The sequence below is a fragment of the Saccostrea cucullata genome, unplaced genomic scaffold (genome assembly GCF_032062105.1).
Source record: "Saccostrea cucullata isolate Sc308-1 unplaced genomic scaffold, CSIRO_AGI_Scuc_v1 ctg231, whole genome shotgun sequence".
NCBI classification, from domain to species: domain Eukaryota; kingdom Metazoa; phylum Mollusca; class Bivalvia; order Ostreida; family Ostreidae; genus Saccostrea; species Saccostrea cuccullata.
In genome coordinates this window covers 134,677-159,046 of record NW_026926599.1, presented here as the reverse complement: position 1 = coordinate 159,046, position 24,370 = coordinate 134,677, and the positions used below count along the sequence as shown (strand labels likewise).

The 24,370-nt window shown below is 33.7% G+C and overlaps 1 protein-coding gene and 1 long non-coding RNA gene across 2 annotated transcripts; both read left to right on the top strand.

Annotated features, from left to right (window-relative positions):
* The first annotated feature begins 821 nt into the window (after window positions 1-821).
* LOC134272203 (uncharacterized) lies at window positions 822-4,059 on the top strand. The gene is made up of 3 exons (XM_062754450.1): window positions 822-826; window positions 1,167-1,266; window positions 3,349-4,059. Exon 3 carries the CDS (start codon window positions 3,415-3,417, stop codon window positions 4,033-4,035), a length of 621 nt encoding a protein of 206 aa, XP_062610434.1. The 5' UTR covers window positions 822-826; window positions 1,167-1,266; window positions 3,349-3,414; the 3' UTR covers window positions 4,036-4,059.
* Window positions 4,060-23,117: 19,058 nt separating this feature from the next.
* LOC134272202 (uncharacterized) lies at window positions 23,118-24,364 on the top strand. Its single transcript, XR_009993147.1, has 3 exons — window positions 23,118-23,313; window positions 23,453-23,474; window positions 24,271-24,364. It is a non-coding gene; the product is annotated as an uncharacterized LOC134272202 (long non-coding RNA).
* The last annotated feature ends 6 nt before the right edge of the window (window positions 24,365-24,370 follow it).

Below are 24,370 nucleotides of genomic sequence, written 5' to 3'. Positions count from 1 at the left end.
ATGATAAATTAATAAATCTGTAATAACAAATTAAATTCGTTATAACTAATTCAATGAATATTTTATAACAAATCAAATTAATAAAAACGAATCCAATGGATCTGTTATAACAAATTAAATTCGTTAAAAAGAATTCTAAACATTGTTATAAGAAATTCAAAAATATTTTTGATAAGTCCTAAATGGGCTTTCATAAAGCACATCTTCACATTCAGTTTTCTATTAAATACACATTTTTTTTGTTTTTCTCTTCAGGAAATAGGAAAGGAGTTTTCGGACAGATATTGGCTAAATAAGTTTGTGAATTATCGGGAAAATGCACTGTGTCTGGTGGAACCTGATTGTGAATCAATGATAATACTGGAGGCAATGAGAAAGTCTAAATCGGAACCGTTTTCTGACGAAAACAATTCAAAAATAGTATTGCGTTTTCTGTTGGATTTTGTGAAAAGGTTATTGCTTGATTCAGCGTGGATGAATTTGTCGAACCAATTTAAACGTGACGTAGAAATGTATACGTTTTTGGAATGCTTCCATGATATTGGAATTCGTTTGGAGTTTAAAGAAAGGAAATTGAGGGAACATGTAGTACTGGACATTGCTGCTGAAAATCACATCAAGAAAGATTGTAAAGGGGGATTATTAAGAGCATGGAAGTCTTTTAACAAAACAGGGGAACTTCATGACATATTGATAGACGGTCTATGGAAAGATGAACGTTCATACCAGAAACATAAAAAGAAAATTGTGCCTCACATAGAAGCGTTTCGGATGCTTGCATCTTTTGAGATTGGATCGGAACATTGCATGTTTCGGTATGTCCCAGGTATGAACAAAAAACAGTTTAAAGCCAACTTGTGCGAGGAAACGCGGGGAAACGCTCGAATTCTCCTCCATTCTGTGCTTAGATGGGGTGTTTCAATAAACACAGATAAAGAAGGGTGTCCGTGTGTCTATCAAACAAACAGCAACAAAGAACACACTGTTGTGGCTCTCATATGTAAAAAGGACACACAGTTGCACGTATATAACGAAGTAGCGAATGAAATTGCTAATTCCGTGATATATTATAAAGAAACCTTTTCAGATCCATTTATTGACGCAAAATTATTCCAAAGGAAATCCAATTTTTTTGGGAATAAAGAACTATCTTTAATTCTTGAAAGTGAGCTGTCCAAAATCAACGCTGAAGAACTGCAGTCCTATTCTCAACTTCAGAAAAAACGTTTGATAAGTGTAAACAGAAATCTGGGTTTCTGGGAAAAGGTAATTGTTCCGTATCCACATAATTTGTTCCCCCACCAATAAGATTTATTTATTATAAGGGAAAATAGGAATCACATTGCCTCCCTATCATTTTATGACCCGTAATCAGAGATTCGGGGTTATATAGTGTGTGTCGTGTCCATTCGTGTGTCTAGCTGTCTAATTGTCTGTTTGTCCACAAAAAAATCATTAACCTTGCCCATAAATTTTGATTTAGTGGAAGTATGACTTTCACATTTCACATGGGCATTCCTTTTGACAGGAGATTTCTTTAGGTACCACCATATTTGTGCTATTAACCTTGAACTTATTGAAATATTCTTACAAATTTAATATCTTTACTTTGGCCATAACTTCTGAATAATAGATACTATCACTTTCAGATTTCACAATTGTAATTTTGTTGCCTGACCTTTTATTGGATTCCAAGAACATTGATTTTTTGACCTAGACCTAGGACTAGGAGATTCTGAACTTATGAAAAACTTTAACATTGGCTTTAACTTTTGAACGGTAAGGGTAAGGATGTTTAAACTTCACATGTGTAAACCTTGTGAAGTGTCCATTCATTGAACAGAAGTACCTTTGACACTTTGATCTTGGACTTGGACTCAAAATTATAAAATTTAAAAAGCTAGGGGTTAGATTTTCATACTTCACATATTTAATCCTTGTGACAAGACCTTTATTGGATATCAAGAACTTTGACTTTGATCTTGGAGTTTGACCTTTTTAAAAAAAATTACCTTGGTCATATCTTTTGAACTGTTGTGATTAAAACTCAAATATTTCACATACGTAAAACTACGACAAGACCTTTCTACCAAAACCAACAATATTGACTCTTGACCTTGACCCTGGAGTTTGACCTATACATTTCAAAAGCTTATCCTATATCCTTTGCCAACTTTAGACTAGGTAGTGCTTGCGCTTTCATATTTCACAATTATATTTATCGTTAGAAGACCCTATTTTGGGTACTGATATTTTTAATTTGCATTTAAATAAAAGTTTATTATTGCAATGCTGCTTTACAGGGGCATCAGTGTTCCACTTAAACATCTTTTTCATGCTTGTTATGATCAAGGTCTATTTAAGAAATGAATTTAATGTTTGAAGATGCATGAGATAATGAACTACGATGCTTCACAACGGCATAATTCATGAAGCGCGTAAGCGCTTCATGATAAATATAAAAATATTATTAAATAAATAAATAATCCAAAATAAAGATATTATTATGGGATACATGGACATATTCTCCAAGTACTTGAGTGAAGGGAAAGGAAAGGGTTTTTTTATATTATGTAGTAATTAAATCATTGAGTATCTTTTTTTGTTAGAGACACTTGATTGACTGGTCATATAATTACATGAGCAATTTCTTCTTTACAAAACACATGAAATCATAACCCCCTTGTTCCAGGTTCCAGACTGAAGTATATATATTCTAAAAACATAAGTGGTTTTTTAAGGTGACACCCACCTCTGTACTACAATTAGGACATCGTGGTTATCGGTTAGGTACACGGATTTTGGTTAATTAGTCATATACATGTATTTAAAATGCATAAAAGCTTTAAGAATTTTTTTTTTTAATATATGAATAACTGACAGTTATAAGTATTGACATTTAGAAGACCTTGCAGAGCACTTTGCAATGTCTTCATCTCAGTAGTTTCAAGGTGATGCTTTTATTGTATCGAGATTTTCTACAGACCTTCTCTAATTACTCACAGCCCTCTCTTTTCTGTTGTAAAGGACTAAGATCGCTAAACATGTGCGATTTTATAAACCCTGTTAACAAAACAAAATTTGAATAAGAAAAAAAAACAAGGACCTGTAGAAGCAAACAATACGGAAATAAGTTGTTCATTAGAGTGAGCATCCACTATCAGCCAATTTTGTTTTGTCTTTTTAATAAGAATAAAATTCAACTTAGTATTACTTTTACAAACTGTTAGATATTCTCTTAAACTATTTTTTTTCTAAAATAATATAAGCAGTGTTTATGCATTTGCCTTATATATACATTATGTTTGATAGGATGCAATAAATAAATTATTATTGATATTGTTTCAGAGTAAGGCAGACATTTCTGGAACTAAAGAAAATAGAGTTGATCGATTTAGGTTTCCAAAAGGCAAAATGGCAACTAAAATCGTGGTAAACCAAGGCTACATAGACATGATTGAGTGGCAACTACAGTCTCTCCTTCTATATAACGAAGTGAAGACATCATCAATTCATAAAACATTTCTCTCAGATCAAGAAGATATCTTGAAAAAGACTAAAAATGTTGGATATAAAAGTTTTGATATTCAAGTAATGTACATGTTGATCAGAAACCTTGGTTCGAAGAACCAAAGGTTAAGAAAAGGAAGATGGGATGGAAACAGTATGCCATCACCAGGAGAGATAAGGGTGGGTGATGATTTAGAGAGAATAAGGATGATCCGAAACTCATTGGCTGTACACGTGAGCTCAGCCTCAAACCCTCAGACAGAACTCGATGAGACTTGGTTGATTTTGTCGGACATCTGCAGAAAACTAAAAACATTCACTATAAAAATGTATATGGATGATCTTGAAAAATTAACTTCAAAGGAGAAAGAAGATGCTATTATGAAAATAAATAAAACGAAAAAACCTCACAAAATGATGAAGGAGGCAATGTCAAGTGTTCAAGAATTTATTATGAAAATGTTAAAGCCTGAAACAAAATATGATTCTGATTTAAATTTTCAGACACAAAGTGAAACTGTTTAATTCTTAAACTGTATTGAAATCACAACCAAACAAGAATGATTTCATATGCTTGTTATTATGTTTACATTTACTGATTTTTGTCAAAATAAAAGACATTAGGTTGCTGAAGTTTAGTTTGGAGTCATTGTTAGAAAGAATATTTATTCATTTCAGCTCACCTGAGCTTGTACATGTAAATAGTATAGACCTACAACATCATGTATCTCTTAACCTATTGTTATCTGATGACATTAATATTTCTTATGCAAAAAGTTTTAAATTGTGTGATTATGTTCATGAATTATATTTAACAAACTGAGAGGTTTCATAGAGACAATGAAAGTGTGATTTTAATAAAATGCATATTCATTGTATTTTGTATAATTTGATGTTTTTCATTGTAATAATTTTCCCCTTATTTTTCTTACATGGAACAGGTAATCACTTACAATGTTTATCCCCGCCTTATTTCAAGTTAATTTTCTGTTTCTCAAATATAACTTATTTATGATATTAGCCTTTCAATCTGTGTAGTATTATAAATAATTTAAATGAACCTTGTACCTATGGAGTGTGCTAAAAAGGCTATGCCTACCACCAAATCCATTGATGTTTCTGTATATAATAAAATAAGTTATAAAATCATTTTTGTTTATTTCATTGAAGTTGGTGGAGTTTACATCATATGTGCGTTCAAATTTCGTGTTATAAAGAATTATTTTCAAGTATTTTTATTCACCCTATTGATACAGGAAAAGTCCTCTAGTATGATTTTTCAAACCATCCCAGGTTTCAGATGTTGCATACTACAAATGTAGTGTTAATTCAGCTTAAGAATATCAAAGTTCATGGTTGTAGACCAGGTTAAAGTTTTGAAGCAGGTTAAAAACATAATTGATGGTGTCAGGCAACTTTATAACACATAGATTGAACAAAATTGCATAGATGATATATCTAATTAAGGATGCACTCTACAGAATTGTTTGATTTGACCTGTATTTTGCTGATGCAGGAACATGTTAAGGTGTTTTTAACAGATCCTTTACTTATTAAGAACCATTCTTTGTAATGACTTGAAAGCTTATATTGGAGCTGTGGAACGCATAGTCACAGAATGTCTTCAAACTTTCAATGATAAGTCTTTGATACCCTAAATTATTTTCAGTGGAAAATTGGTTGTTATATTTTAACATGTTAAGAACCCTATAGATAACATTTTCGGCAAAGCAAACTGTTGTCAATGACTGTTTCGTAAAGATTCAGGCCTGATTTCATGAATGCTTGATAAAAATAATTTGTATACTAACTATTACATACACGTTACTATGGTATAATTATATTGAAGCATTTAAGAAATCATTCATCGAATTTCTACCCCTACACTGCAGGGGTTATAAGGATGCATACAGAATATTCTACCTTGACCAAATCAGTGAAATATTATGACGTTTTTATAGGCGAGATGACGTCAATTTTAGACCATATATTTTCGATTAGTATATTAGAAATAGAGGACATCTATATTGTGTAATTTGATATTGGCTTTATCCAACGAGTTGAAATGGTGTATGTAATCGCGAGGCTTGCTGGGCGAATAAACACCATTTCAAACCACACAACTATATATGTTCTATTCATCTCATACAATTTTCATTTTAACAAAACTTTGAGATTTCCTCTGCAAAACTACATGAATGATTGCTTAATTCAAATTGATGACGTATAACTTGATGACGCAGCACCGTTGATGTTACCATGCCTAGGAAAAAATAGACCATGTTCAAAATATAAAGTTTTTACTATCTGTGTCTTTGAAAACATTTTGTGACAGTTGCTGGAGCTTTACATTAATTGAAATTCTGACTGAAAGTTGTAACGACCTTGTATTTTAACTCTAGAACATAAACATTTTTTTTGTAATTACTTGATGACGAATTTAACCATTTATTTACATTTATCATGGTCTTCAACTTAAAATTGAAAGCAATTTATTCTGAATTTTTAGCATTAAATAATTTATCAACATTTTCTATTCTTATCTGCCCTCTACAAACAATCAAAGTTCCATCGGGAAATTATTTGTTTATCTTCACTACGGAATAATTTATATTCACTCTTTTGATCACGAAATTTCCGTAAGTTGTTTGAGGGTCTACTTTATTTATGTCACATAAAAAAAAAAAAAAAAAAAAAAAAAAAAAAAAAAAAAAACAATGAGACTAGGAAAAACTGCTGATCCTTCAATGTAGTCAGTACATAAAATCGCCAGTGGCAATTACCGGGAAAGACTGTGTGTGCATTGATAAAACAATACAATTATTTCTTTGTTTGTTATTTCTGGAATAAACGGAATCATCTATTGCAGAAAAAAATACATAACCTGCAAAATCGGGGTATGTAATTTTTTTTTTTTGCAATAGCTGCGACCGTTAATTCAAGCAATAACAAACAAAGAAAGACATTTTTTGCTTATATTTATATACTATTCAAAAAAAAAGAAACGCATAGTAGGAACGATTCCCTGAAAATGATTGTTTTGTCATACCTTATATTTTTGTTTGGATACGATGTATTTGAGTGAAATGCATGACTTTTTAAAACAATTGTTAGCTTTACAGCTATTCTACAAGTTTCACAGACATAAAGACCCGATTTTGCAAAATTTCCCCCAAAATTTTGATTTCAATTTTCATTTGTTGAATTCCGATGCAATTCCTTTAGGTACAAAGGGGCCATCAAAAATGGGGGTTCTCGATATTTTGAATCTTATTTTTTCTGAAAAATGACGCTTCCTAAACATTCTACATCTGAATGTTGCGTAGCATACAAAGGAAAATGGGCGACTGGAAGCAGGGGTACCGCAATCACAATTGCAAGATGTTTTAATGTTACGCACAGAACATATCTAACCTATAAAACATAAACCATTAACAACGAACACACAATGTTCGCAAAAAATATGGTAGACTACATGTGACATCAGCAGCACAGCATCACTTCCGAGGATTACGTAAATTGCATGAATGCAAGGCAAGGCCGTCATATAAAGCTATATATCAACTATCCCTAAACTGCACAGATTATCTAACAAGACCGTTTTCAGTTGTCTAAGAATTATTGCAAGAGAATTATTCATGCTATTGTTCCGACTCCACAACACCCAAAATGTCGACTTCAAAGATATCAGATCAATAGAGTATGACCACAACATCACTGCTGAACATTTTGGTTAACCTACTAGTCCAGAATGTTTATCTGAAAGCCTCTTATAAGTTTCAGAGTGCTTATGCTCTGTAATGAATGTTAGACAGATAACTGCCTCCAGGACGTTAAAAAAGTTGGTGGTGGTAGTGTAATGATATGGAAAACGGTATTATAAGAAAGTAAGATTGATTTGGTTCGAATTTAATGGACTTTGATGGAAGAAGGTACTCTAACCATGTTCTTCCTACATATACCCATTCAATTTTGCAGCATCCTAGAGCCGTATTGCAATCTCACAATTCACAGCCACATATGGCTCGTTTGACACACCTACAATCTGTTTCAGCCGCAGTCATCTTAATTGCTAGATTTAATCCAAATTAAGCAGCATTGGACAAAATGGATTGACATGATTTTCCAAAAACAATCGCATCCCCAGACTCCACAACAGCTGGCCAAAGTTCTAAGTTTGGAGAGTATTCCTATACAGTTTTTATAAAACACATTTGCTTCAATTTGATGCCGTTTGTGGTTATCATTTGTGTCTGCGGGGGGCATACCAGATATTCATCCTTAATGGTCTTAAACTGACTAAAATTTTAAAATTGTTGAGTAATTTTGACATTTAGATAGTATTCCTGTTGCTTTCCACATATCTGTTTTATCAATGCATCATTTTTCTAAATAATCTTTATGTTCAATGTGTCACTAAAATTCTAATGTGCGTTTCTATTTTTGAAGAGTACATCTGTTTGAACAATCATTTAATGTTGGATTAAAAAGATAAATTATTGTATAAATGATACGAACGTCTTTAAACGTTTTATTAATGGAACAGCCACTGATCAAGAACTCAGTACAGACGACATGTCGACTGTAGTTCATGAAGTGATTAACGCAATGGGTTTTCTTAAGAAATAAAGGAGAAAATATTCAGCGGATGTAAATATTTAATAATGACTCGTATTTCTGCAATAAACGACATGGACCTTTTGCATGTTTATATGTTCCCATGTAATTTAATACATTCTGTCTGTTCAAATAACCAATGCAGATTTAATTTCTTTTAAGCACGAATCAACGATTTTAATTGCCGTGGAGGTGGGCGTTTAGCCGGGGTCAGAATTTTTCTATTGCTCCTCGTCTTGTTAGATTGTATTTTTTTTCACCGCTATTAAATCAATGAACGAAATACGGCAGATAGTCACAATCAGAGGGCAAGCAAAACACATTTCAAATGAAATTACATCAGACAAAAACCCCTATCTCAGGGCAAATATACCTTGGAGACCTTGATTTCCTCCCAACAGAACTAAAATCAGTATAAAAAATAATTTGTTAAGAGAGCGATTTCAAATGTATTAGATATATCAATTGATTAATATTTCCATTTGCTCATACATTCCTTGCCGACGTAATTGTGAAAAATCATACTATATTTACAATATATATTCAATGGGAACCTTGTCCGTTATTATCAACCTTGTTTGATTAATTGTAGGATGTCCAATATATTTCGCATGTTTTTGTACTCTGAAAAAACAAACATTTTTGTATTGAAAGCTTTTATTTTACATGTACTACTTGCATGAATGTAGATGCACATTTGATTGTCAATTTTTTTGTGGAAAATCCCCATTTCGACTTTTAAAACCATTTCTACGGGCCTTGTGAATTTGATGATATGTAAGGTCTACGCTCAAATAATATATATATTAATGATAAAGTGTAAAAACAGAAATGAAGTCCGACAAAATTTTCAACGATGAACTATAAAAACTTGTAAGTAGTTATTTATGTATGCATTTCAATAGCATTGCATTTTAATATTTTTCGATCGATCTCTCGGCTGCATTTGATGTGATTGATCATGATATACTAATCAGTCCCATCGAAAAAGATCACTCATAAAAGATGCGTGCAAGACACTTGTTACAGTTACAGTTACATCTCGACTTTTTTATGACAATGCACTACTGTTTGGCCTTAATTCCACATCCCTGCAAAAGTTGCAGAGATTTCAAAACACTGCTGCCAGACTAGTGACACGTATGAGAAAACATGAGCATATGGAATCAATTCTCATTACTCTTCACTGGTTACCTGTGGCATATCCTACAAAATATAAAATTCTGTTATATACTTTTAAGGCCTTACAGAAAAAAGTCTCGGAATACATGCAGGAACTTGTTCAGGTCTGGAGATTCAATAAACCTTGATTAACCAAGCACTCAAAGTCAGATGTATGGTGATAAAATGTTGTATGAAATTCTAAAAAAGAAGATATGATTAGGCCAAAAACCAAACAGACAAGTCAAAATTTAGATCTATAATTATCTTGACTTTTACATACACTCCCTGAAACGTTCTACTTTCCCAACTGAACGATGAACGAATGCAGAACGAACCGTCAGTGAACGATGTGTGAACGGTGAACGCAACTTGATGAACGATGTTTGAACGGTGAATGGTGAGTGAACGCAGAACTCGAACGGAGCACAAATGCGAGCGCAAAGTGAACGGTGAAAGAACGGTGAAAGAACGGTGAACGCAAGATGAACGAATTATTCGTAATGCCTCCGATCTTTTTCTTGCATTGAAATTAATCTATTCCATCAGGTGTCAAAATATACATAAAAAATAAATTGATAAATAAATAAATAAAAAACAATTTAAAAAACAAATGTACAGAATTGTCCTATGAAAATCGATACATGCACATTTAATAGAATTATTAAATTACGTATCTTACAGCATTTTAATAACACGATTTACATTGCTGTTAAACGTGTAATCGTTAAAGAAATCGTGTAGTATAACAAATAAAATAAATCTACTGATAATATAAATATGCTCTTTCAGCTTATTAAATAATGCGGATTTTAGAAGTGAAAGCTACAACTTTTAGAATGAATTATCACGGATGTACGAACGATATAAATGCGATTTCGTGTAAAATAATGAAAAGATAAATTTCAAAGGTTTGCTTACTTATTGTACATGTATAAATGAACTCGTATTTTAAATTCTAATGCAGTTATATTATATTATCATGTATCTATAAACCTAGAGGGTTTAGCACAGACATATTGTTTGAACATTTTAAACTAAGACAATATTAATATCATAATAATTTTGTAGTTATTAGCAGTGAAAGTAAAATGATATAAACGTTTATCAAATCAGAATGTTTATTATTCATGACGCAAATTCGGTGACTTAATAATTCGAAAAAAGGACTTAAATTTTGTAAACAATTATTATCTTGTCAAAACAATTTGGATTATGTTGTTGTTCCAATGCACTATAATTTGGTAGATCATTTTGTAATGAAATTGATTCGAATAGATCGATCAAGCCCATCGATAGTAAGTGATAAAATTTGAAGGAAAATGCTAGGGTATTATTATGGGAACTTTGAAGTAAATAAGTAAAATAGCTTATTATGGCTAGAACTCCTGTGGTGCAGAGATGGGGACTGAGCGCATAAATATTAGTAATATGTATTTACCTGCATTTGGGGATGGTGCCATGTTAGGGGTTCATGGGTCAACGGACAAACCTACGTACAAAGCGTAGGTGGTTGGTGATGGTGAATTATCCAATGAAATGCATTTTTATATCCGGTACCATGGATACCCACTTAGCACACAAAATACCCTGTTTTGGTCAGAAAAGAGCATTGCCGCTCTTATTCCCGGTTTTATTCGTAAATTACTAACTTTCTCTCATTCTAATTTAAGGAATAATTCTTTTGGACTTTTGTTTGTTTATTTATTTATTTATTTATTTATTTGGAGTTCGGTCTTAAACTCTTTATATTATGGACGGATCCTTTGAAAATTTATGTGCATTGGTTTATATGGATCAAATTTCAAATTTCGAAAACTATAAAAATCTTTTCGATCACGAAAATATTGTAAATTGGATTTATTTGATAAACTTTTGAAAATCAACCGAAGTGTATCCATTGGCTTACATATCATTTCCATTCTTTATAATGATTTTTTGTCAAACTTCTAAAAGCATCTGTTGACATTTTCCGGCCGTGATTATACTCGACATTCCAAGATCAGGAAAAGAGGTATTCATATTATTTTTTATAGATAAGATTTTCATAATAAATAAAGTAATTTGCTGTCATAGTTTTTATTATATTGAATACATGTGTTTGAGAGAGAGAGAGAGAGAGAGAGAGAGAGAGAGAGAGAGAGAGAGAGAGAGAGAGAGAGAGAGAGATTTCAGGCCCTCCTCCTTTCTCAGATATCTGATGTACATGTATTACATAAACATTCTGATTATTTTTTTTTATTTTAGGCAGTGAAAGTATGTATTTGTATTCTTTTTTTTTGAAAATTAACAAATCCATTTGGCAGTCATCGTTGTATATTCCCTATTCAAATCCACACGATTCAAATGAAGACCACGTGGTTGTCCTGTCAATCAAAATCATTCGATACAGTGCAGGTGTGAAAATCTTGTTTCACCAAAGGCAAAAGTTATTTATACCCCATTCATACGACATGATTTACATACCTCAGTATATTTTACACGTGTAAATTTACTCACATGTGCAATTTTTGTCGTATGAACTGATTTACTCATATGCAAATTCTGCACAGTTGAGTAAATCGGTTTTGTATGCACTGGCGTGTAAAGTATATCAGTCCGTAAACATAGTGGATAGATTGATCAATTGATTGCATATTGTTAAACGTCCCTCTCGAGAATTCTTCACTCATGACTTGCCGGTGGAGAGCTGCAAATTTTGTCTTATACTCGGCACCTAGGGTCATTGTGCATGGAGGGATATTTTTCATGCCAGTACCTACTGCGACACGGGACCTCGGTTTATATACAGTCTCATCCGAAGGACCGGTCTCCACGTCCAACAATGGGATTCAAGCCAACGAGGTAAGGATCAACTCCTTACTTCGCGACTCTAGAGCAGACGCTCTAACCACTGCGCCACGCGGGTGACTTGGTGGCTAGAAAGCAGAACTATTAAAAAAGGAGCCATTATTCGAAAAAATTTCGAATTTGCAAAAACGAGGGCATCTTGAACCTTTTCTGGCAAACCTATGTTTATGTATCTAAAGATATAGCTGAGGTCGCAAACAAGTGCTTTGTAGGATCAATAAATAGTGTCTATTCAAATCCTCTTCTTGGGAATGCGCCGGGGCTATAATAGGACCATGCATTCCATAAATTGTTCGGGGCCCATGAGTGTTTAGATCTTGATGGTCTTCTTCTACCTTTCTCTGTTTTTAATTCAGGCAAGCTTCTCGCATATAATTCAATTTAACAGGAATTGCGATAAACTAGTGACAATAAGCATTCGTAAGTAACCTCCTCGGCACCTGACCTCATCAAGAATGTCCAGGGGTTCCTTTTAATTTCCTTTTTTAACATATTTGTATTGTTCAAAGATTTTTTAGATCGATAACTGTTAGATTTTTTCACCCTTTTTATTCTACTGGAAAATACATAATTATTATATAATGTTCAAGCAGGTATTTATATTGGCCTCGCACACTTGATGTATTGTAGATTTTTAAACCAGTAAAAATATGTATTTCAAATGGTCCTATATCTGCCGAAGACGTCAACTAGTAGATGGCAAGTCACATTTTTCTTTTTCATACAACGGTTTTTCTGAACGGAATGGAACGGAAGCCAAAACATATACCAACAACAAAGCAATATGAGCTGTGTTTTTGAGAAAATTATTTTGCTATTAAAATGCGTTATTATGATTAATTAGTATATAATTAAAATCTTTAAGATTAAACCAAAATAAAATTTTTAAATTCTTTCAGAAGAAATGTTCTGTACTATTGAATATATCACTCACTTAATCCTCTCTGCGCCGTCAGGTGCTTGAGGCGGCTACAAGGTATTTCCACCTGGCTCGGTCTTCAGCTGCTCGTGGTGCTGTCTCCATGGATAGACCTCTGGTCTTCAGGTCTTTCAGGACAGTTCTTCTTCACGTCTCCTTTGGCCGGCCCCTGCTTCTTTTTCCCTGGGGTGTCCATCTAAGGGCAACCCTAGGCAGTGAGTTGGAAGGCATGCGCAGGACATGACAAAGCCATCGCCAGCGTCTTATTTGGATGGTCTGTGATATTGGAGACATCCCAGTTCTTTCCAGTAGATCTTCATTGGTGATGGTGTTAGGCCAGAAGATCTTAAGGATGCGTCTGAGGGACTTGGTTTGGAAGACTTCTAGTTTTCTTTCAATCGCCAGGGATGTTTTCCAGCATTCTGATCCATACAAGAGGACACTGAGGACATTGCTGTTGAAGATCCTGATCTTGGTGTTGATGTTGAGTGATGAGGATCTCAATATGGGTTTCAACATTGCAAAAGCCTGATTTGCCTTACTAATCCTGGTGTCAACTTCCTTGTCGCAGTCGCCCGTTGTGATGACCTTGCTTCCCAGGTATGTGAACTCCTCAACATCCTCTAGTGGCTTACCGTTGATCAGTACTGGGTTGTTGTTAGTGGCGTTTACTCGTAAAACCTGTGTCTTTTTGGTATTCACCTTCAATCCTATTTTGTTAGATGTTTCACTGAGGAGCTCTGTCTTCTGCTGAATATCTCGGTGTCTGTTCGAAAGGAGTCCGAGGTCATCAGCATAATCAAGGTCCTCTAGTATTGAAGTCAGCGTTCATTGCAATCCCTGTCTTTTGCCTTGTGTGGTGTTCTTCATGACCCAGTCAATTGCAAGTGAGAATAGCACTGGTGACAGAATACATCCTTGTTTCACTCCGGTGTTCACTGCGAAAGGCTCCGTGAGTTGGCTGTTATGTATCACTCGGCACTCAAAGTTGTTGTAGAGGGACTGGATGTTAACCAGTTTCTGTGGGATGCCGTAGTGGCGCAGGATCTTCCAGAGAGATTCACGGTGTAGACTGTCAAAGGCCTTCTCAAAGTCAACAAATACGGCATAGAGTGTACTATTCCACTCACATGACTGTTCCAATATCTGTCGTAGGACAAAAATATGGTCAATACAAGACTTTCCTTTTCTGAAACCAGCCTGCTCCTGCCGAAGAATGTCATCTACAGCAGCTGTGATACGTTGTAGTATGATGTGGCTAAAGACCTTGCTGGTGAGAGAGAGAAGTGTAATCCCTCGCCAGTTGTTGCAATCTCCAAGGTCACCTTTAATCTAACGTAGCAAGAAGTAAATGCACGCTTGTAATTTTCACCAGGAAGATAACATGTAGGTGAACATATCCTGATTTTTTCACAAAACGCTAGATCTTGGAAATGAGAGAGCTAGGAGTATGTATTATATTATAAACATTGAAAAAACGTTCTGACATGTTTTTATAAACGTATGTACATGAGAAAATAGTTAACCCGTTATCATTTTATTAGACCTGGATCAAGACAACTCTTTGGCACTGTAGATGCAAATGTGAAAAATAGAGAAATAATAGTTAAGTTTATTTTGTTAATATATTGAAATTCCACCAGGAGAGAATATGATGATGAAAAGCGTTGTATAAAAAAATGCAATTTTAATTAGCTGTTCAAATAATTATCCTTTAACAACGTTTGTAGTAATAAATGAAACAGAGTGTCGGTTTAAAGTGCTTAATGAAAGATACAAACAAATCATTAAATGAATGTTGTTGACACTATACATAATTATGTAAGTCTGAAAAACTCCTAAATTTTTGCATGTCCTTTAGTATTGCGGTGATGTAGGCCTGTATCTTATTACTTTCAATGTTTTTGAGCGGTCACCCATCCAAGGGTTAAACAGGCTCGTCGGTGCTTAACTTACCTGAAAGAGAGACTAAGAGAGAGACTCGACCGCATCACTAGAAAAGCTAGTGCACCATGCAGTATAAAGTATATATACGTGTAAGTTCCCTGTATTAGTCAGGCGCGGATCCAGGATTTTGAGTTAGGGGCCCAAAATTGGGCAAGGGGTTCAGGACAAAGACCTGATGGGGGAACAGGGGGCGAAACCTCGGGAGCTCCAGGATTCTAGAGATTTGAAGGGTTAAAATGAAGTCTACCAAAGCCTTGGTGGGGCTCCCGGGGGCGAAGCCCCCGGAAGCTCCTGGATTCTAGAGATTTTGAAGGGTTAAAATGAAGTCTACCATGTAGACATATTTGATTTACGCTAACGGGGGGGGGGGGCGGGGTGGGGGGGGGGGGGGGGGGCGGGTGCGCCCCCCCCTTAAATCCGCCACTGCTAGTTTACTGTCCGTCACAGATGTCAAACTCAAACTTCGGAAATATATATATATAAAAAATGTTTCTAGATAACTTGTCCTCTTTTATCCTTAGAAGTGAAACTTAAGGTGATGAGTCTTTCTCAATTTTTAAATTTAAATAGATTAAGTGTGTATGTTGTTAAACGTCCATCTCGAGAATTTTTTTAACTCATGAGGAGACGCCGCCATTTGCCGGTGCCTGAAGAGCTGCAGATATTCCTATAACCAGTACTTCAGGCTTTTGAGCAGTGAGGGATCTTTTTCGTGCCAGCACTTATACTGCGACATTGGACCGCGTTTTCATGCGATTGACCGGTCTCCATGTAAATCTAACTAGAAGAATAGGACACTAAAGTAACCTACTTAACCCGGCCCTCCCACTTTCAGAACACTTGGAGTCCTTGTTAGTTTGTAAGGATGGTCATATGTTCGACTATTTGATGTTACTGTAGGTGACAGAGAATGGCCAAAGAATCGTCCAGCTTCTGCACACAACGGAACTTCTTTGTATGTGTGTAAAATGTTAAGTAAACTGGGATAGTATATATATATATATATATATTACTAATTAATATATGAGAAGCATTTTATTAGGAAGACAGTCTAATGTGCTGAATTCGTGTAACATGTTCTCTTTTCTATAATTTTCTTAATGTGTTTATTTTTTTATGAAGACGGTAATCAAATTAATGTTTACATTTGTTTCTGAATGGTTCGAGGACTTTAAAAGCTGCTCTAAATAGGCCCCTTCTTACACGTTTTTCTTTGTCTCTAATTTTTTTTTTTTTTTTTTTTTTTGCTTTTGACTAACTGGTACACTTTCAGTGGATCCTCATGGTAAATATAAGTGTTTACCTGTGAAATTAGCCTCATAAAAAGCTGTTGTTTTGTTGTTGTTTTTAAACTGAGACATTTATGTATTTTAAACTACAGATCGGATCGCATAACTGACTTAAAGATATATATGCCGTATGAGTGTTTTATTGCTTAAGAAATAAATATGTATTGTGTCTCATCAAGTTTCATAAGTTATGTAATTTCTGCAATTAAGACAATTCCACTCCATCACGTTTAAAAGTTATGAAATAGTATTTTGTAAAAATTATTTTCTCTCCGAATCGGATATTAAACCGCCTCTTATTGAAAAATTCATGAACATGTGGTCTCGCATGCTCACAGCAAACAATGGTCCAATCTTGTGAATGAGCCGAAAAGCATGATGGTCTACTACGTTTTCACTACAAACACGTGGTTTAGGAAATTGTACGGTGCGAGTTCAATTGACGGCTGAAAAGCCAATTTACATTTTCTTTAAAACCTGTTTCAGAATAGGAAGGGTAGTTACTAATTGAGAATTCCAATGCTCAAATTAACAAACAAATGCATTTTTTCTTGTTAGCTTGCTTTATGTTTCGAAGTTGTATGCATTGTAAACAATGTCAATACGTGAGCACACCTCAGAGTTTGTTGCTTTTTGTACCGAGGAATATAGTCACGTGAAATTGTCTTCTCACTGTCAGTAGAGCACGGGGAAACTGTAAACAAACAGACCTGTATATTACAGTGTGGCAACTCTTATTTTTTGCATTGTTCATTTGTATTCAAATGTTAGCATGGGATTTGTAGATGATAATGTACATAATGCATAAAGCTTGTAAATGCTTGGGAAATGTTACACGTCTTTCTGAGAGCGATTAAAAAAATTAGCCTGTTCGAAAAACACATGAAGTATTTATATATAATACTGATCATGAGTAGTAACCTATAAATGCATTAAATACAACTCATTGAGCTGATTGGTCAATTTTTCAGTCTTGTTGGTTCCTCGCTGAACAAACTTCACACAAAATAGTTTCCTCGACCTGATGATTCTCGTGATGCTTTTCCCGCACACATGCGCAGATCCACATAAACGTCAATCCTTTATAAATATGCATGAGAATATTGTGTTCTTTTCCTGACAAGTACTTTGTTAATACCGAATAATATTTCGTCGAATTTGAGAGAATTCTTCAATTTTGATAGCTTATCATACTTCAGAAATTTTTGTTTGGTTTCAGTTGTGCGAAAATACGGCATACATATCTTTAAATATTGAGAAATTTTAAGTCTAACTTTCACTTTGAAATTCATAGATCTATACGTTAAACACAAAAGGTTCTTCTCTCATTATTTCATTTGGCAATCTATAAGACTACGTGTACGTGATTGTACTGTAGAAAATATACATTAAAAAGCTGAATTATATGCCTTACCCTTTTTCTCAGTATTTCAGGTCATGTTTTTATTATTTATTTCATAATTTGAAATCTGAAAAGTACACACTTTTACTATTCATAAATTACAGATTTAACATTTATATATCTAGTCTAAATTGCCTTTATACCAGTACTCTTATATTTATTCTTTCATTGTCCTTCCCCCTTTCCTTCTATTATATTTTAACAAATTAGGACATAATAAAGAAAAGAAAATGCATATGTAGTTGAGCATTTATAAAAAAAGAGGATAATTAATGGTACTCATTTTTTTTTTACATTGAAATACAATACTTTACCAAATCCTTTCGGCGTGTTCATTGATAAAAACGTAAACCCCTGCTCCTTAATGCTGTCTCTTGGTCGCTGTTTTGAAGGTGAAGGTTGGACAAGTAATTAACATAAATTGTCAAAAAATATAAATTAATGGGGACTAAAATATTTTTTGTTGTTGCTGGTTTTAAAAGATTTGGGCTGATCTTAAGATTAAAATTAAAAGTGAATTTTTCTTTATAAAAGACCTTTCAATTATTGGTGATGTTTTCTCTAAGTCAGCGAATCATAGGGCTATTTGAATTCCATTGGCATATTTTTAATAAATATCAGGATAGAATGAACTGAACCTTTTCATAAAAATAATTATATTTTACAACAAATTAAGCACATACATGTATATAAAAGTTATACCGAGTTATTGCGTACATGTATAAGTAATTCATGTTTTTATTACGTCGCTATATAACGTCGACGTCGCTACAAGAGAAAATTTATAAAATACGACGTCAGCTGTAAAATAATGCATACTTTGAATGCCTGTAAATCCGTAACGGAGCAAGATACACCTGTAATATTTACAGGTTATATTTAAATAAGGTTCTACATCAATTTTCAAGAAAAAAGTCATTTTCGAAAATTTTTGACATAAGGGGTTTTTTTTCTTGGAACGACTCAAATATACATCGTTGTGAAAAAAAGGCTAGCAGTAATGTGACATCATTTTTTGTATTGTACTCATAATACAGTTTGGGCAGAGATAATGTTGAAGTAAAATCATTCCAAAGTCAATTCAAAGTAGTTCCTAACGTTGTCAATTGTTCTTTTATTAATTATTCCACTTGAATCATAAAATAATCAGTTGAGTAATCAACAAGGCTCATAAAAGGATCTATGAAGCTACCAAAGTTATTTAAATCCAGTTTCGTAAATCCACAGTATTTCTTTTAAGTTAAATATTAAAGTTGATCATATTCGGAAGAAAAAATGGTCGAATCTTCATTTTTTTTTGGCAGCAGAAGCGAATTGGATAATTAGCAATATATTTTTCATTGGAATATTAGCAATATATTTACTCATTGCATATTGATCAAAATTATATTTTAGATTGAAAAAACGATAGGTATTCAGACATTCAGAGGGATTTTCATGGTTTTATACATATTTGGTATTTTTTACCTTCTATTCCCGTCATATATCCTATATTATCACACATTTTCCCCTTTATCCCGTTGATATAACTCATGTGATATCGTTTTCGTATCAACACTATGTACTCCTTCGCCGTGTGACGTAATGTAAATAAACAAATACATGTGTATGATGGAGAGAATGACTTTATTGTCAAATTTCACTTTATTTGATGTATTTTAATAAAAATTCATTCATGAATTTAAAAAAAATACGCGCTGAAATATTTTTTTTCTTTTGTATTTGTACGAACTATTTCATAAAGCGAAATTTTATTTTCTACGTAATTTGGTCTGAGGTACACGAAAAGGAACTTTGAATTAGAAATAACGACAAAAATACACATTTATAGTGAACAAAAATATGTAATAAAAAGAATCTCCCATGGTTTGTGGTTTGATATGATTTTTATCCAACTCGTTGTGTGTTTTCTATCCCCTCGTCAAGGCTCGGGGATAGAAAACACACAACTTGTTGTATAAAAATCATATCAAACCACAAACCATGGGAGATCCTATATATACATAGTGTTTAAAGGCTTTTACTATCATTAAAAGATATCACAAACCATTCTCAGTTCATATCATGCTCATAAGCCTTGGAAGATGTATCTAAGCCTTGGTTTAAGAAAATCTTATTTCTCTTAGAATGTATTATTATTTTTATACCCCTGCTCCGAAGGAGAGGGGGGTATACTGTTTTGCCCTTGTGTGTCTGTCCGTCCGTCTGTTTCTCTGTCCAAAAAAGATATTTAGTCGCAATTTTTTCAGTAACTACACATCACAAATGCTTGAAATTTTAACACAATCTTTTCTGAGGCACGCCATATGGTGGGATACATTTTCGCTCAAATCGGATATTAACTTTCTGTTTGTCTCTGCGTCTGTCCGTTTCAAACATTACAAATTTTCGTCGCAGTTTTCTCAGCAACTACTCATCGTAGATGCTTAAAACTTTAATACAATCTTCTCTGAGACATGCCATATGGTGGGATACATTTTCTTTCAAATCGGATATCAACTTCCTGTTTGTCTGTTCATCTGTCCGTTTCATACACAACAAATTTTCATCGCAGTTTACTCAGCAACTACTCATCTTAGATGCTTGAAATTTCAACACAATCTTCTCTGAGAAATGTCATATGGTGGGATGCATTTTCACTCAAATCCGATGTCAACTTCCTGTTTGTCTGTGCGTCTGTCTGTTTCATACATCACAAATTTTTGTCACAGTTTTCTCTGCAACTACTCGTTATAGGTGCTCAAAATTTTAACAAAATCTTCTCTGAGGTATGCCATATCTTGGGATACATTTTTTTTTTCAAATCGGATTTCAACTTCCTTTTTTGTGCGTCTGTCTCTTTCACACATAACAAATTTTCATTGCAGTTTTCTCATTAGCTATTCATAGCAGATGCTTGAAATTTTATTACACCCTTTGTTGAGGCATGCCATATGGTGGGAGTAATTTTGATATGAATCTGTGTCAACTTCATATTTTTCTGTGCATCTGCCTGTAATTGAACTTGTGTAGACATATTAACATGATAGTGCTTATTTACATCAAAGCAGGGGTATTACTAGTGAGCATTGGCTCACAGATTTCTTGTTTTTTCTTTAATAGGATACGAATGTCACCTTTTAAAAGACCTTTTCTAAGACTTCCAAAAACCTTTTCTTATGAAGAGGAATTAGATGAGAATTTTTTAATGAAAATTTTCAAGTTTCATTTGATGCATTTCAAATTAGATATTAATTTTCGGAGTTATCCTTCCTGGCTGAGTACAGGATATGATTAATTAATGTTAAAGGGTTCTCCATCATTTCAACTTTAGCTGTGTCGCAAGAATTGCAAAAAGTACCAATATTCGTTGTCAATTCGCGACTTATTCACGAAGATATCCCCAATATACACAATTGAAAAAAACACATAGAACCTATGATTCAATATTTCAATACAAGTAGCATTCATTTTCTGGTACAATGTAAGACGAAATTTAAGAATTATGATTTTAAAATTGATATCGATTTAATATAACGTAGAACAAAGATTATATTGTTTCCACAATATATACTTTGAAAAAAGACCCTCCTTCACAAGTAAATGGAAATAACGAACAGTATTCAATCTCAACGTCTGTTAAACAAATATACGAAATAAGAGCAGAGCAAACACGGACCTCCGAAACATCAGAGGAGGGATCAGGTGCCATGGAGGAGTGAGCATCCCCTACCGACCGGTCACACTCGCCGTGTGCTCGTTGTCATAATCAGGAAATAACGGAAAAAATCCGTGGTCAATTCAGTGTATAAATGAATGGACTAACAATTGCTATGAAAAACGTCAGTCAGCATTTCATTCAATGATAAATTGTATTTCCTGACTAGGAAAAAGGGCAGGTGTCCAGCGTTGTCTAGAAGATAATTGATTGTGAAGCCAAACAATGGGCCCTAATTTGAGTAAATTAACAACAAATATTAGAAAAAGCGATATATGGTAAGTGTCAATTGGCCCCTTAAAATGGATATCTTAATTTTACTTTATACATGTATATAGTTTTAATTTGTTCAGCTATATATGCCATCTTTATTGGTCATTTTAATTTTGATCAAAATGCAGTTATTTTAGAATTATAACATCATAAAAATCACGTTCCCCCGCCAATTTAACCAATTTTTTTTTTTAAATACTGCTTATTTTCAAGCAGTTTTTCTTTCAGAAAATATAGAGTGCAGCCTAGAACAAAATTTATATTTTAACCAAAGATGTTTATATTCAATACTTATTAGTGATAGAAAAATTATGTACGTTCTACCCTGCGCTCTATGTTTCCCATAAGAAAACAAACATTAAGTAAAAAGGATTTAGTTTTGCTTTTTTGTTAGATAGCAAAACTAGCATTATTTCTCATGTCATTTACAGCTAGTGAGTGCATATAGATGTGAAAAAATATATTGGAAATATTTCTTATATAATCCCAAATATAAATAAAACATATTATCTATATGTCATTCTAAAATTTTGATTTGTAGGGGGCCAAAATTGGATCTTATCCTTTAGTCAGGAAAATGTGAGGTTAGGAAGTTTATTCAATTTAATGAAAATAATTACATTTATTGTTTTAACAACGACGGTCTTACTGTGGCGCTGAATTTTTTTATTGTGGCGCTAAGGATTTTATCTGTGGCGGGGCACAGCAATGAACGGCCTCTGGAAATCCCTGATGATTCATTTGACAGTTCATTCTCTTCTGATATATAGAAATGCTAAAGAATACTGAATCAAAGTTCAATGTACATTAAATAGAATGATGACATTGTTTCCTTAGGAAATCCATTGAAAAGTGCATATGAAATAGGGGTGGAACAAACACGTTCCTCCATAAGAATAGAGGTTGGATCAGGTACCATTTTAATGCAGAAATGTATTTTGACTTCCAGCTAAGATGAGTATAAGGATTGTCGTACGTGTCAATGTGAACCTTCCTTCACTGCACATATTGTCGTCAATTAGTAATATTTTTGCCGATGGCAATATGTACCGAAACAAGCCTTATTTCCTTCCTAAATAAGGGACAAAAATTGAGTCAAGTACAGACAAACATTATTGTCAGCGGCGGTATGTGCAGTCAAAGTCGGTATACACAGATATCGATATAATGTTTCATGGGCAATTAATTAGAGAAAAAAAGAAAGATTGACAAACACGCATGCGCACACAAAGAGAGAGACAAACATCACTATGCTGTATTTGGATACCGCAATACTTGAGATATCTGATACATCAGCCTATTTCTATTTCTTGCAATATATCCCTTGAGAATGAAATATACGTATGTATTATCTTTTTAAATCAATATTTATGATTAATTGGATATTTCAACCCAGCAGTAATGTCATTATTAAAGAAGTCTGTCTTAAAATAAGGGACACTATCGAGATCTCACGAGGAGCTATCAGAAGGAAACGGCGTACAGCGTAGGATACCAGTGCTCTAAGCAGGAGGTGTTTTGTGAACATGACGATTGTTTTGTTGAAGAAACTTATATTTCCGGAAGAAAGGATGTATCATGTCCACGACATGAAATACCCCATAACCATTTATTGGATGCATCTGTCCTTTTGCATTACTGGAAATAGGTAAATACTACTCAGAGAGAAAAAGAAAGAAAGAGAGCGGGTAAAATTCATATTTAGTTTATTATTCTCCTGCAGAATGTTTGTTATAAAAATTCAAAATCATTCATTGATTTTAAAATTTATCTTGTTTTTTTAAAAGGATGATCCAGTTGACATTCCTGGTAAGGCAAAAGTGTATATAAAAAAATAGAGACCAACTTCAAACAAACTCAGTTATATTCTAATTTCTCTGAAAGGAATGACGTAAGATGATGTTTTTACTCTGGAAGTTTTCATCAGAACTATTACTTTTACATTATTAAAATTAATTCAAGTTTATAAACAATAAATAAATGTAATTATTATATAGTCTATTTATAGTCCCTATATAATCTATACAAACGCAAACAGTTCATAACACTACATATTCACCGGATTTTAGGCCGTATTCACCGGAGGGTCAATTCGCGTGCAACGTCATTGTGACGTCACAATCAAAATATCAAACAACGTTGTAAACAATGGTTGCAACGGCCGCAGCGAGCTACGTATCCGAGCAGGAAAACGATTATTCAAACCTTTTTCAGGATTATTTTTTAACATTTGGACGTCTTACACATAGCCAAACTCGGAAAGGAAAACACGGAGGTTACAAACAGTAATCTGGAGATTTTTTTATTTTCAACAATGGAAGATCGCAAATGAAAATGGTGTCGTCATACAGCCTTCAATGTCTTATCTATACAAATCCCGACTATATAATAAAACAATTATGGACTCTTTTGGTGTTGAATATGGTTTGTTATTCACCAGAAAAATATCCATATTGACCTCGGCTTCGCCTCGGTCAATATGAATATTTTTCTGGTGAATAACAAACCATATTCCACACTAAAAGAGTCCATAATTGTATAATAAATAAAAATTGTTTAGTTGTATATGAATTTCATGCTTGAAATATTTTGGTCATACTTACAGGCGATACTACCTGCGAGTATGTTCCTGAATTGTCGGAACCACAAGTTATCTGTCGTTTGTTCGAAGAGCTCACTTTGATCGGATAGGATGCAATTTTTTT